This window comes from Trypanosoma brucei, chromosome 3, assembly GCF_000002445.2.
Source record: "Trypanosoma brucei brucei TREU927 chromosome 3, complete sequence".
Classification (NCBI taxonomy): domain Eukaryota; phylum Euglenozoa; class Kinetoplastea; order Trypanosomatida; family Trypanosomatidae; genus Trypanosoma; species Trypanosoma brucei.
In genome coordinates this window covers 1,022,815-1,034,960 of record NC_007276.1, presented here as the reverse complement: position 1 = coordinate 1,034,960, position 12,146 = coordinate 1,022,815, and the positions used below count along the sequence as shown (strand labels likewise).

Below are 12,146 nucleotides of genomic sequence, written 5' to 3'. Positions count from 1 at the left end.
TATGGACCGTGCAGTCAGCAACAACAGTTAAAGCAACAGCGGAGAGCCAAAGCAGAGTTCCAATGAAAATTGTAAAACGGCGCCAAACGCGCACACACAAGCACGTACATACATACACGCATACCCCTGTGTTTACAACATTGCCTACTGTTGCACTGGAGCCGTAGATGATGCTACATACGCACGGTTACCCTTACAGGTGCGGAGGTGGACGCGCAGCTGCTGAAAACCACCAGGGTTTAGCCCACACCACAGGCATCGCGGTTCCTCATGTTCAAACCGGTTCAGTTCCTCCACATTTCGATTAAGGGTCACGCATCCATTCTTCCGTAAGTCATTCACCACCTGGTCAGCTGGCAAGAAAAACGGTGTGGCAAAGCTGTTGTAATGTTTCTTGGTCTTCATGCAGGGACCGTCGAGGTCGCGTGAGATAAGGTGCATGTGGAGTTGCGGCAACGACGGGAGGGAATGAAATCCCGTCATGAATGAAAGCGCCTGAATCCCTGCCTCATTTGAAGCCGCATCCTCGCGTGTAAACTGCACGTATTGCTCCGCTACTTCCATTAAGTGCTGCAGCAATGGCACGTGATTGGGGCGTAAGGCGCTAAGCGAGTCAAGAGAAAGATCAAGTGGTATGACAAGACAATGCAACCGCGATTTGGGATATGCATCATTCACTATTATGCACTGCGGATCCTTGTAAAGCACGTGGCTTGTCGGTTTCTTCTGCTGCTGGCCGCTGACATGCGGCGGATATGACGTGAAGGGTGTTGCCGTACGATAAGTGTCGGGTGAACGCCGTGCGTTCTGTGCGACATTGCGAAGAAATGGCAACCGAGTGCGAGGGGCGTTAGCGTTTGCCACTGAGCGCTTTGCCACAGCGCCACCAACCGCCTTCTGAGCTGCAACCGCCCGCTTCATCTACTTTGTGAAGGAAGAACAAAAAACAAAGGAAAAAAATGCTTTTGCGGTGTCTTGTCTTATATACGCAACTGCATGCGATATGTAAGCGGCGACCCTGAAGCGAGTACTGTAATCGTAGCAGCAATTGCAGGAAAGACACTATGTGCGGTTACTCATATTAAATGGTATAGTAAACCTATGTGATAGCGGTACGCTCACGTGCCACTGCCGCTTCTGAAGACGATAAATGAAACAAACACAAGATGTTAGCGCTCTATCAAAAACAAAGTACACAAACATCGCGACACACAACGCAATACCGTACCGTCGGGGAAATTGGCCGAGAGAAATACCAATAAGGATGTATGAGCAAATAGGAAACCTGCACACCACTCCCATTTTTGAGCAAACAGTTGGAGAATATTTCCCACGACACTTATGCAAAACTTGCAGCCGCGCACAACAATAAATTCTATCAATAATCCAGTTGAATGTATAGCCGAGTGGTACATGCAATCCACTCTCTTTCCCAGAGGTTATACCAACATCAACTGTCATTATTATTATTATTGTTATTACTATCGCTATTTCAACATGATGTCTGACACCTGAGTGACCAGTTGACATTTCACGCCTCGCTGTGGCGTCCCTTCTCCACCCCCCCCCCACAAAAAAAAAAAGAAGAGACACCCATATGGAAGGCGAGAAGGGAGCAAACCATCTACTTTCTCATTCCCCTCTTAAAGAAAAATATGGCACCTTCACATAAGAGTTAATGATTCACCTACACAACTCTTCATGACTAAGGAATGTTCATTGTATGGGAGAACTACTGCTTTGTTATATGCAACGAACTAACGCAACCTATATGCAATAATTTCTTGTCCTGTGCGAAAAAATATCTTAAGAATATCTTGGAGATAAAATAAAGAGAAAGGGAGGAGGGAGGAAAGAGGAAAGAGAATAATAATAACAACAATAAGGGGAAGTTACAAAACCAAAAGAAAAAAGGGTAATAGAAGTTAACCAAATGATAAGGCGAGAAAAGCGCCAGGGAGCGATGATTAAGTGTCACAAAAAGAAAAGGAAGTCAGAAAAGGGAACGGTTGCATTTACATGTGCACCACATTTCGAAAAAGAGGAACCGATGAGAAAAAGTGATGGTCGTTTGACAACAAAACATCAAGACCCGTATATATATATATATATATATATACTTTTTCCCATTTACTTTTCATAATGACTCTCCTTCTCTTTCACTCTCCCCTTTTTGTTTTCTCTTTCCCTCTTTCCTTTTCCCTACATTTACCTGTGGGTATTCTACAATGTTAATAATGCCCACACAAGCTTCACTCCTTTCTCACATGGAGCGAAATATTTTTTTCTAACCCTTTATACACTCCTCACTGTCCTTTTTTTTATAACATTCCGTTTCTTTTCTGGTCCCCATAGTGCATCTCTCCCCTTTTCACCCTCATACAAACACTTCTATAACTCAGTTCCCCACTTTTCCTCTTTTCTTTCTTCTTTGTTTCTCTTCCTTTTTTTTTCCGTTTTTGTAGGAGGTAACCGTTTTTTATACATCAAAGGCGAACATGCAAAAACAAGAAAGAAAAAGAGTAAAGCCAGCGCATGCCAATGGCGAAAAAAAAAACGAACAACCACGTCAAAAAGGGAGTGCAGGCGGTAATCTTTTTGCAGCATATCCAGCTCTACAAACTCCTTCCATCTTACTCTCATGCAGGCTCATATGCATGTACTTCTTCTCTTCCTCTCTAATCATATTCTTCTTCATCTTCCCCAGCATCTTCAGGCTTTGGTGGTGGTGGTGCATATTCGAGCTCATCATCCAACGTGCCATCGCGCTGTAGGAGCAAATCGACCTCCGGGTACTCGACAAGGCAGCGCGGGGGAAGTTTCGGGGCGTAATTGACACCCTGCAGACTCTTCAATCCAGAACCAATATAAACGCTCTGGAAACTACTACCAGGCTTCCCCAGCTCCGTAACAACATATGTGTAGGCGCCAGGCCACAGACATGAGCGGGCTACGTATGTTCGCTTCTTACTGCTTTCATCGTGAAATGCTTTGCGGAAAGACCATGCAGGGAGTTGGCTACGACTGTGACACGTGTATCGCAGGGGTTCATCACGACTCACCTCACACAGAAATGGATGAATCTTCTCACTGTGGTCAACCTCCCCTCCTCTCCCATCATCGTCGCCAGCCGTCTCCTGCTCAGATGCAACAGTGCGACCATTCAGAAGTAATGTGGGCGCGATGTGAACCCAATATTTTCCCTGAAGCAACTCATCGTCACGGTAACCATAAAACCATGACTTCACGGGCTCAATAGCTTCGGCATCCTCCTCATCAGGAACTTCCTGCGGAATTAAAGGGGGAAGCACGGAGTACGCCGGTACGGTAGCCGGCGGAGGCAGCAAGTTGCCGTCTTCATCCTCTTCAACCGGTACGGCACCCTCCGTTGTGTACATATCAATTGGCGCAACTCTGCAAGTGCAGTTGATGCGGGCGATCTGAGCACGAACATAGTGTTTCTCGCAGCCAGGGAACCGCGGGTGTGTGTCAACAGTGGCCTCTAGATCACCTGTGAACCCGCGGCGGATAAGACGGGCGGCGATGATTTGTGTTGGGGTCACGTCAGGAAGCCGAGCCCATCGTGTAGGGTCAGTGGTGTTGGCAGCATAGTATACAAACTCGTTCAAACCGGTTCCCGAAGATTCCACGCCGGTGTCGGCATGAGCCTTAGGCCCATGGGCAAACAATACATCGGCAATATTCTCGACTGGCTCACCGTCCTCCTCCTCATCCACCTCATCGAACCCGTCCTCATCACCCTCCTCAGGGATACGGTTGGGGTCAATCTTCGTCTCCACGATGTAATAATCCCCAACGCTGCCGTAAAATTTACCCCAGAAGCGTACGTTTGCAAGCGGCTCCGTGCGCATCAGCTGCTTCATGCCAACAACTAGTCGGAAGGCCTCTTCAGGAGGTAAACCCTCGCCAACCGAATTAAATATCGCCTGCTCTGCCACCACGTCCCCAACCTCTCCGAGCACTTCCTCCTCCTCCTCCTCGATGTCTTCCGGAATCATGTCTTCCTCATCTTCTTGTGGCTTACGGCGTGGCTTCGGCGGCACCAACGCTGTCCCAAAACTTGAGGCCCATCGGAGATTCTCCAAAGCATCAGGCGGGACGGTGTTCACAACTTTGGGTCTGTGGTCACCAAATTCTGTGGTAACTCGAGGTGGCACGGAGGTACCCGTTTGTACAGTTAGCGATGCCGGGACAACCGCCTCCAATGCACAACTCGGCTGCTGCTGAACAACTTGCAGCAGAACCTTCTTCATATGTTCCCATAATGGCGATACCCGGATGTCATCATCTGTGAGACTAGCCATAGTGTGGATACTGTAGGATTGAGCCCGCAAGCCACAATTATCTAAATGTTAATATTTGATAAAACACTGACTAATGAAGGTGTGGGGAACCCTTCTCCTCGCGGCTCTACGAATTTAGCATATATTAGAGAGAACGAGAGTGCAATTAAAAGGGTAGGGGAAAAGAAAGAAAGAAAGGTGTTCACACACGCAGAGACAAAGTTATCTCCCACCAGTATTACATAACGTGCAGCGAACCAGCAATTTATCCGCAAGGGGGTGCCCATGTAAAGGCATTACCAGTTAGAAACGGAAGATCGCTATTGACAAAACAAAAATGAATAGCTGTCTTTACGTGTGGGGGGGGGGTGGAATACCGGTCACAAGAGACAGCTCTGGTCAATGACACGAAGTTTATGGAACCAACGGGCGAAAAGATGGCACGCCACAAGGAATTGAACGTACAGATACGCACCCACATGCCGGCCCACGGGTGTGTTCCACAAACATGTCCCGAAAATACAACATGCAACAATACAACAAAGCAGCTGCGAAGGGAATATAAGCGAAACAAAGGGTGAAAAGAAAGACATGCGATAATTCCTAGACTGCGAATAACAACCCAAACCTCAGACACTCAACAACAACAACGACAAAAGGGAAGGCATGCTGGGCACCATCTCCAACTCCGCAACGCAGCCCGGACATTGTCAGAGATATAACAAGGTCGGGGGCATTATGTCGATTTGGGGTCGCGCAGGACGTCGAATTCACGGCGTGGATGAAGTGGTTTCTCTAAATTTCGAAGGGGTGATTTCCAAGCACGATCCTTGTCTAAGAGTGTGTCCCCAATTAAGATACTGGCGTCGGGATTAACACGGGCCTCATAGTGCATTTCCGACTCATAGCCAAATAGCGTATGCATAAAGCGGTCGTGACCAATGGTGAAGTATATCATTGTGGTGGTAACGAAACATATTCCAAAGATACGCACTGGTGCCCATAGAAACGCATGTTTGAGAATCCGGTTACGGTCAGCGCGGGTATCATTAAAACGCACCTGCATGATGCCCCTCCAACTGCGAGTGCGGCGTATGACGGGATGCGGGGCGGGGGCGCGTCCGATGGGGCGGCCCGTAACCGGCGGCATTCAACACGTGATGCAAACCCACCTCTCAAATAATTTGCCGATGAAGGGGCTACTAAAAAAAAAAAAAAAGCAAATCAAATTATCCGATACCTGACGCGATAAAAGAAATACAACGAAAGCGGAGACGGGAAACGTATCGTTTCCAAATGTGAGGAGCGCAAAGACAAAAATGTTAGCAACAGTAAAATCAAAGTGACAAGTGGTGACTAGTCGGAAGACATAACACCCGACGATATTGTTTAAATTTTTAGTGAAAGAACTAGTTCATCTTCGTTCCCTTCCTTAGTCGCTTTATATTATGGTCACCTCAGTCAAGGAGCACAAACAGAGGCGCGAGTTTACACGTAGGCATAAGTGCGCTTATGAATACGGCGCGCACCCAAATAAGTGGCCCAACCACCACCACCACCACTCCCCACTCACCACGAGGGTTGCAGCAGGAAGTCCTTGAAGAGTAAATACGAAACGGTTATCGCCTCACATGCATTCCGCTAAGAAGATTTCTTCCCCTTCCCCTTTTTTTTCACTCCCTTCCGGGGAACGGGAGCTCCCTTCTTGGTGTTCTTTTGTTTCCCTGTGGGCTTTGCCCGAACGTTATCACCCTCATCAACATCGAAGAAATGCTCCTCGTCGTCGTCGTCGTCATCATCACCGCGAGAGTGGTGACTCCCATTTGTGCCGCAGCCATGTGAGGTTTTCGGCGACGATGCTTTTTTCGGAGGTTCACCTTTATTCTTCTTACCCTTGCCCTTTCGCTTCTCACCGCCTGCTTCGCTGTCCCTCGCCCTCTTCTTCCCACAGCCGGGTTTCTCTTCGAATGACGTGCCCTTGAAGTACTCTTTCTTGTTTGTAACACCGAAATGCTCCATGTAACCGTCCTCGTCAATTGTTTCCTCATCATCCCGCGGCGGCAACTCCGAGACGAGTGGGGCGCTGGCCTCTTCACCACGATCCACCCGAAGAACGTGCCCACGGAGGCAGGAGCCATGCATATGTTTCTGCGCATATGCAGCATAAGCAGGGATAGCGAATACGATACTTGCAATACCCGTGGGCAACCTGGTGTTCTTATTCACGATAATTTTGCAGCTGTTTATTTTCCCACAGACCGAAAAGTGGGCCTTCAGTTGTTCTTCCGTCACGTCTTCACCTAAATTTCCAACAAACACCTCTGCAGGACCATTGTCAAGTAAGTTATATTTTTCCGTCACACCAGTGATGTTGCTGGGAAGCGCATTGGGCTTTGCAGCTGCGGCGGGCGCAGGCTTCCGCTTCTCCATTCCCTTCACTGGTCTGTTTGCCGGAGGAACATCGAGGCCCAAAGGCACGACTAATTCACCCTCATCCCCGTGATTGGGCCCGGCGGCCGCAACCATATCGGCGTCACCGTCTCCCACCAGCACACCTTCGGCGGCATGAAGTGCGGTACTGCGAATGGGGGCCTTGGAATACGGTAATGACCCCGGCGCTGCAGCCTGCGCTGCGCTGATACGACGACCGAACATAGAAAACCCATCAAGGAACTTCACGGCAGCCTCGACGTCCTCGGAGGACTGGAAGGTCAAGAAAGCTTTCCGATTCTTGGAGGTCATCTTTATTGAATCCAAGCGCTTCTCTAACTGGGGTGCCACGTCCCTCAGAATCTCTCGGATAATCTCCGGTTGTGCTACCTTAGCTAAGTCTGAAAGAAGAACTTGTCGGGCATAACTGCACTTCCCGGAATCATTGGCACCATAAGATCCCCCAGCACCTTCCATATCCCTCGGTTTCGGCACCTCCACTCGCAGTGAACGCCCAAGGAATTTGCGGCCATTCAAAACCCGCACTGCAACATCCACGCTGTGCGGAGATTGGAAAACAAGGAACCCAAAACCCTGTCCGTCCTTCTTGATGAGGCGCAGTGGCTTTCCCACCTTCCATGCAATCACAAACTGCATCAACTCCTCCTCCACACTCAGCGAGCTCGACTTCACCTCGTTTTCGTATGGCAGACCATCAACAAACACCTTGGTGTTGAGTTTTTTCGGTAACTCCGTACCATTTTCTGTCACCGTGGTTACAACGCGCTGGGTCTGACTCGGCACAGGGCGCTTGTCAACTGCCTTTCCGGCGATGCTTTTGTCGTTAGTGCTGAATTTATTGTTGTCAGTTTTGCTGTTACGACCACTACCATCCAATGGTTCGTTGTGCTTTGTGGCCGTATAACCCGTGTTATTGCCTCCTCTGCTTGTGCCAGCACCACGTGAAAATCCTCTTCCCCCCATACTGCGGCTGCCGCCTCTCCCACGAAACGATCCCGCCCCGCGCTCCATCCCGCCTCGGTCACCAAAGAACCGCATTGAACCTCTCCCTCTTCCTCGCATTCTTAACTAAATCCTCCCTTCTCCCCTTTTCCTCACTCTGTAAAAGTGATTAAATGGTTTTATGTTGCAAATAAAGCAACGGCACAAGGAATAACAGAGGGCGTGGTAGTAGTGTACGAAGAAAAGAGATACCACGGTGAAGCAAGTTTTCAAGAATGAGGGAGAAAAGTGGGTGACCCCAAGTACAGAAGAAGGTAAGGCAGAATGTGCCGTAAAGTGGGGAAACGCAACAACGTCGATAATTACACCAGCTTGTTGTAAACACACGCAAATGTATGTACCGGGTAGCAAAAAGAGAAAAAAACATGGAAGATTCACCAGCCGCGTCCTTCGTTAAGAGATCTCCGTCCCGCAAATTTTACCAACGACATCAAATCCCCACTCACTCTCCCAGATGCCTATGCGTTCAAACATCCACCACACGACCGCTCGTCTTCTACGCCCATCTCTGGAAAAAAAGGAAGGGATTTATATTACCCCGCCTCGAAATACACTATGAATTCAATTTTTAAAAATGCACATACGCTGGCGCACATCACGAGCTATAAATACTACTATCATCATCACCCATATTTATCACTTCTACTTTACCCACCTTCCCAACATCAATATTCCCGACACCAGTGATATTGCGGTATAGTCACGTTGGATTTTTATTTCAGTGCTGTGGAATCCCACACACCCACAGCCTCCGTGTAAACTGCTGTGCACGCGCACTGAAAAAAAAAAAGAAACACGAAAAGGCACGAAAAGAGTAGACGCCCCATGCACTCTTGCACACGTATCTCCTTACGCCCGTCAACAAAGGGGTCACTTTCATACACACATTTTCTACCAGTTTCCCGCCTCATGCCAGGCGCGGAAGTTTGACACATCAAAAAGCAGTGGACTTGTCATCTCATCAAGAGCCCACGGCTCATCTGCAATTGTGTTTAGCGCAATTTTCGTTACGCGCTCCACCGCTATGCGGGAGACACTCCTTGCGGGTTTCTGCATTTGGGGAACCTTTTCAATGGCATCCGCTAACTTCTCTGCTATACGCCAAAACATAGGAAAGCTAATGTAGTGCTCCTGCATCTGGCGCCGCACAAACGGCACCGCCAGAGCCTTCACGGCGGCATCATCGTGCGCCACCGACAGGGCGCTCTTATAGAAGCTGGTGAACTCTTCCTTGAACGTATCATCACATACTTTCTTCAAAGAAGGAAAATCCTTTAGCACACCGCCCCACCATGACACAACAAAGCTTATACTTTTGCTCATTTCTGCCTGCTCTAACAAACCCTGGGCCGCCACTGTGTCGCTCTCTGCCATGGGTTCTATTTTATACCGCGCGATTCCACGAAGCGGCCGATAGTGCTCCTTCTCCGCCCGACTGTAACCGGCAACAGAAAAGATAGTGTCACTGTCGTACGCAACACCCAAATTGCTGCCCGTAAGATTTGCCGCAGCGCTGGATGATTTGCTTACAACATGACGCATGTTGTCTACACGAGGGATCAAGTCACCCTGTGCATAAGGTTGTGTTCGTCCCGTTACAGAGGAACCCCAGTACTCCACGCCCCGACGCTGCAAGAGAAGTGTTGCTGTTGCAACAGGCAGTGTTTGCTTGCGTAAAGTCAGCATGGGGCTGCTGTAGCAGAAACACCCTAAGGGTCAGCGAATAGGAAACTAAGTGGGCACCTTGTGGGCACGTAAGTGCGAGAGGTAAGACAAATAAGAGAAGCCTCAATGTCTGCACTGCATGGTGGTCACATTGCGAGCAATAATGACGAATGACAAGAAAAGGAGTTACTTAACCTGCATGTACAAATCCACGCCAACTGAAGCTGGGGATGTAAGAGGGGGAAAGAAAAAGAAAAAGGGGCCGGGAAACACACAGAACACAAGCACTTCCACGCGCATACACACACATATATATATACATATACATACAGACATGCGTGTGCATACGGAGAGATATCAGCCTCCCATTTTGTGAGTTCTATGAAGCCGTTCCTCACCCTCGATATGCGCGCACACCATTTATCGTACCTTCGTCTACCTCTGTTCATCCCATCCCCACTTCCTCTATCCCTCCCCCTGTCCCACGCGACAACCTCCAACATCCAGCGACCCAAGTACGGCGAGGCAAGCGATACACATATCGGTTAGCATTGCCCGCGAAAAAGAAAAAAACACCAATGAGCGGAGAAAGAAAAACGCAGGAAGGGAACAAAATATCCAAACAGAGAGGGGTTAAACAAACAAAGCATGCGCTGTTGGTATAATCTACATTGCTAGAACGTGCACACAGAAACAAATACACGCGGAAACGCATAACCACGCGCCGCTGTGGCGAGCGCGACAAGTTAACACAAAAACGAACCGTTTGAAGGGAACGATAAAGGGAAACTAAACACAGCGCAACACAAAACTATGAAGGCCAGAAAGCTTCAACCCCGTCCGCACTTCCGACTCTCACACCATTGCAGGACCACACGCACACACATGTCGGGGTCACTCCTCTTGCCAAAATAAATCAAGCAAAGAAAGGACGAAAAGAGGTAAAGAGGGAAAGGAGGAAATAAACCCCTAACGACCCTTTCTTGACCTCCCTTTGGAGACTCCCGCCACGGCGTGTTCCAGTGTTGACATGCGGGCTTCCACATCCTCCAAAGAAAAGACCACATCAACCTGAGCTTCTGCAGCCACCGCCGCTGCCGCCGTAGTCGATATGCCGGGGCTCCCCACGAGGGAATCCAGGCGCGGACGGTGAGCCACTCTAGACTTCCTCCTCATGCTCTCGCGCCTCGAGGAAACGGCAGCGGGCTGCTCCATTACGGGCGGAGGTGCCACCTCGGGGGCCGCCAGTTCGCTCCGTTCGAGCCGCTTTTCCAAGCGCAGCTCAAATGCTCTAGAAACCCTCCGGTAATTTGAGGTATCCAACACATTTTTCATGTTATCCTCGAACTCTTTCCGCTCCTTTTCAATTGAAACCCTCAAAGCCTCATTTCGATATTGCTCGAGCTCACGTATGGGCTTCATGAACTCCTCTTCAAAGATACTCCTGAGCAGCGTTTCACATTCATCCACAACCGCTCGCCGTTCGGCCTCCATGTTTAGCATGCCCTCCTCCAGAAATTCCTGCAGTGGAGGCACGCAGAAAGGGAAAATATCGTCGTGAACTAAGCTAACGTCACAGGTCTCAGAAGGCTGCGCGGCCAAAAGGAAGGTATGAAACAGCCTCCAGTGACGCACTGCAGTGGTACAGAAGAAGTTCAGTATCTGTGCCAGCTCCTGTGGTGTGAAGTACGGCCCAACAATAACTTCGTACACTACCTTCTTTTTTACAACCTCACGTCGCGACTTAATCTCCACTGGCGCATTCTCCAGTTGCTCCAACAGTAACTGTTGCTGTTTCTTATTCTTCTCCTTCGCAAGTTTAGCTTCGATAGCGGCAACGAACTCTGCATCCTTCTCCTCATACGTGACATCTTCTACAGATCGGCGCACATCATAAACTTTGCGTGGCAACGAACACGACTGCTCGATCAGTGCCTCCTGCAGCACGCGAGTGCACCGCTCCTCTACAATTGAGTCATCGTCTATCGCATTGGAAGGCGCCTCCGCGATGGCCCTCATGAGATGCATCGCCGTCAGCAGCAAGCACTGAACCTGCAGGGGCGAAAATCCACGGTGAAGCGCGAAGAAAATCAGGTCCTCGCACCACTCACACAGCGCAATATGTTTCAGCTGATCCTGCGCCGCCTCACGGTAAAATAGCATCTCAACACCTTGCTTGTCCACCAACCGCGAGGGCCTAACTATGACTCTGTCTAGTGTTACTGCACGGCTATCGCTGTTGTCATTGTGCCCCGGAGCAGAAAAACCGAGTGCGCGCATGAGTCCTGCGCGCAACACATACGAAGACGGCATCATGGAGAAATGGCACGACTCGTCATCTGACTTTGGAAAAAGCTTCGGCCAGCCCTCCACGCACTGGGACTCCTGTATTATGCGTGAAAGCACTTGCCTGGCTCCAAAGTCCCGCTGAAGGGGCAGTGTGAAAGCGCTATGCTCCTGCTCCACACCACGAGCATGCTGAACAAGACCCTCAACAAATTCTAATGAGTGAAAAGTCGCCTGCCGTACAGGGGCCCGAAGCACAAAAGGAAGTGCCTGTTTTCCAGAACGGTCATGTGTTGGGCTCGATGAAGGAAGCCTTTGCCCGCCAGCTGCGCCTCCAGAGTCCCACAGAGGCTCCATCAACGCCTCGATACACAAAGAAAGTGCTGGCGCAGTGGCAATGCGTATATATATATATATATATATATATATCAAACAGGG

General features: G+C 49.4%; 7 protein-coding genes across 7 annotated transcripts, besides 7 other annotated features; all 7 read right to left on the bottom strand.

The window, feature by feature from the left end:
• Positions 1-12,146: part of a sequence feature (sequence corresponds to BAC RPCI93-28C22) that runs on past both edges of the window.
• On the bottom strand, positions 145-921 carry Tb927.3.3710 (hypothetical protein, conserved; the record flags this gene model as incomplete). The annotated part of the gene is made up of 1 exon (XM_838870.1): positions 145-921. The coding sequence occupies one exon, from the start codon at positions 919-921 to the stop codon at positions 145-147; it is 777 nt and encodes a 258-aa protein (XP_843963.1).
• Tb927.3.3700 (hypothetical protein) lies at positions 1,063-1,530 on the bottom strand (the record flags this gene model as incomplete). Its single annotated transcript, XM_838869.1, has 1 exon — positions 1,063-1,530. One exon carries the CDS (start codon positions 1,528-1,530, stop codon positions 1,063-1,065), a length of 468 nt encoding a protein of 155 aa, XP_843962.1.
• Positions 1,460-1,485: a microsatellite.
• Positions 2,096-2,119: a microsatellite.
• Positions 2,148-2,204: a repeat region.
• Positions 2,411-2,461: a sequence feature (A-rich).
• Positions 2,679-4,325, bottom strand: Tb927.3.3690 (flagellar radial spoke protein-like, putative; the record flags this gene model as incomplete). Its single annotated transcript, XM_838868.1, has 1 exon — positions 2,679-4,325. One exon carries the CDS (start codon positions 4,323-4,325, stop codon positions 2,679-2,681), a length of 1,647 nt encoding a protein of 548 aa, XP_843961.1.
• Tb927.3.3680 (hypothetical protein, conserved) lies at positions 5,041-5,454 on the bottom strand (the record flags this gene model as incomplete). The annotated part of the gene is made up of 1 exon (XM_838867.1): positions 5,041-5,454. The coding sequence occupies one exon, from the start codon at positions 5,452-5,454 to the stop codon at positions 5,041-5,043; it is 414 nt and encodes a 137-aa protein (XP_843960.1).
• Tb927.3.3670 (RNA-binding protein, putative) lies at positions 5,946-7,817 on the bottom strand (the record flags this gene model as incomplete). Its single annotated transcript, XM_838866.1, has 1 exon — positions 5,946-7,817. One exon carries the CDS (start codon positions 7,815-7,817, stop codon positions 5,946-5,948), a length of 1,872 nt encoding a protein of 623 aa, XP_843959.1.
• Tb927.3.3660 (hypothetical protein, conserved) lies at positions 8,649-9,443 on the bottom strand (the record flags this gene model as incomplete). Its single annotated transcript, XM_838865.1, has 1 exon — positions 8,649-9,443. One exon carries the CDS (start codon positions 9,441-9,443, stop codon positions 8,649-8,651), a length of 795 nt encoding a protein of 264 aa, XP_843958.1.
• Positions 9,721-9,769: a microsatellite.
• On the bottom strand, positions 10,392-12,065 carry Tb927.3.3650 (hypothetical protein, conserved; the record flags this gene model as incomplete). Its single annotated transcript, XM_838864.1, has 1 exon — positions 10,392-12,065. The coding sequence occupies one exon, from the start codon at positions 12,063-12,065 to the stop codon at positions 10,392-10,394; it is 1,674 nt and encodes a 557-aa protein (XP_843957.1).
• Positions 12,111-12,137: a microsatellite.